Source organism: Poecilia formosa, unplaced genomic scaffold (assembly GCF_000485575.1).
Source record: "Poecilia formosa unplaced genomic scaffold, Poecilia_formosa-5.1.2 Scaffold512, whole genome shotgun sequence".
NCBI lineage: Eukaryota > Metazoa > Chordata > Actinopteri > Cyprinodontiformes > Poeciliidae > Poecilia > Poecilia formosa.
Window position 1 is genome coordinate 354,837 of NW_006800451.1, and position 1,216 is coordinate 356,052.

The 1,216-nt window shown below is 45.0% G+C and overlaps 1 protein-coding gene across 2 annotated transcripts in view; it reads right to left on the reverse strand.

The window, feature by feature from the left end:
* Positions 1-1,216, reverse strand: part of psmf1 (proteasome inhibitor subunit 1) — an 8,513-nt gene that overhangs the window by 2,425 nt on the left and 4,872 nt on the right. For both annotated transcript variants that reach the window (XM_016664800.1, XM_007579218.2), the window contains exons 5-6: positions 699-755; positions 258-419 (exon numbers count right to left, since the gene is read on the reverse strand). In XM_016664800.1, coding sequence (XP_016520286.1) covers positions 258-419; positions 699-755 — 219 coding nt within the window. The remainder of the gene's footprint in view (positions 1-257; positions 420-698; positions 756-1,216) is intronic.

Here is a 1,216-nt window from a genome sequence, read left to right on the forward strand (position 1 = left end):
AAAAGTCAGTCTATTTACACAAACTTTGACGCAAACTTCATTTTTATTTTTGCTGGTTGGTGCGTCAAATATGGCGCTGCACTTGTTTAGTGCATACGCCGCTTTAGACATGAGGCCCCAGGTTTTGACTAGACCGTAGACTGACCCTAATCCGTTCTAGATCAGTTTGTTATGTTGATCAATACGATCTCAATCAGTGCAGACAGACACAAGGTGGTGTGTGTGTGTGTGTGTGTGTGTGTGTGTGTGTGTCTCACCCCGGTCTGTGGCGTCCCATGGGTCCAAACGGGTCAAAGCGGGCCCCCGGGGGAACGGCTCCAGGAGGCAGGATGTCTGGGATCCCGCTGGACGGATCGAAGCCGGAGCGAGGAAACCCGGACCTCAGAGGGTCCATGATCATCCCCCCCCCACCCACCGACCTGGAATATAGACATATAGATATAGATACTATATAGATATTGATCATCTTCCTTTATCCACTGAATCATCAGGAAGTTTCATTTCAATACAACAAAAACCAATAAAGGAATAAAAAAACATCTGGAATAATTTTGTTCTCAATCGGCTTCATCCGGTCCAGGGCCTTCAAACGGCCCCCGACCCACAGCTTGAACCACCCAGAACAACAACATGTTTGTCCAGATTCACTTTCTCTGTAAACCAGATTCAAGTTTAAACCAGATTGAATGTGAACTCACCCAAACGGATCCAGATCTGCTCCTCCGGCTGCGAACGGAGGATTCAGCGGGTCGGGCCTGAAACAAACCAACAGACGTTTAGTTTTTTTATTGATGAAATAAAAATGATCAGACATTAATGATTGATCCAGAAAAACTTTATGATCCCTTTAAATGCAACAGGAAGTGATCCGTTACCTTTTCATGCTATAAAGTGAATTTAAACGGATTCTGGACTCGGATATTTTTTAATCGGCTCTGAAACTTTTTCTAACCAATCTAACACCAAAATGTTTCAAAAATAAAAGCAATAAAATATTTGTAACGTTTTTGTCTGATTAGTCTGAGATCCAGATGATCCGATCTTCTCCTCATCGCTGCGTTTTCCGTTTCCAGACGGTTTTTACGTCTCGAATTCTCTCCGTTCAGTTCATTTCTGTCCATCCGTCTCTGCTACGTCCTCTCCGCCTTCATCGTCCTCTCCGTCTTCATCGTCCTCTCCGCCTTCATCGTCCTCTCCGCCTTCATCGTCCTCTCCG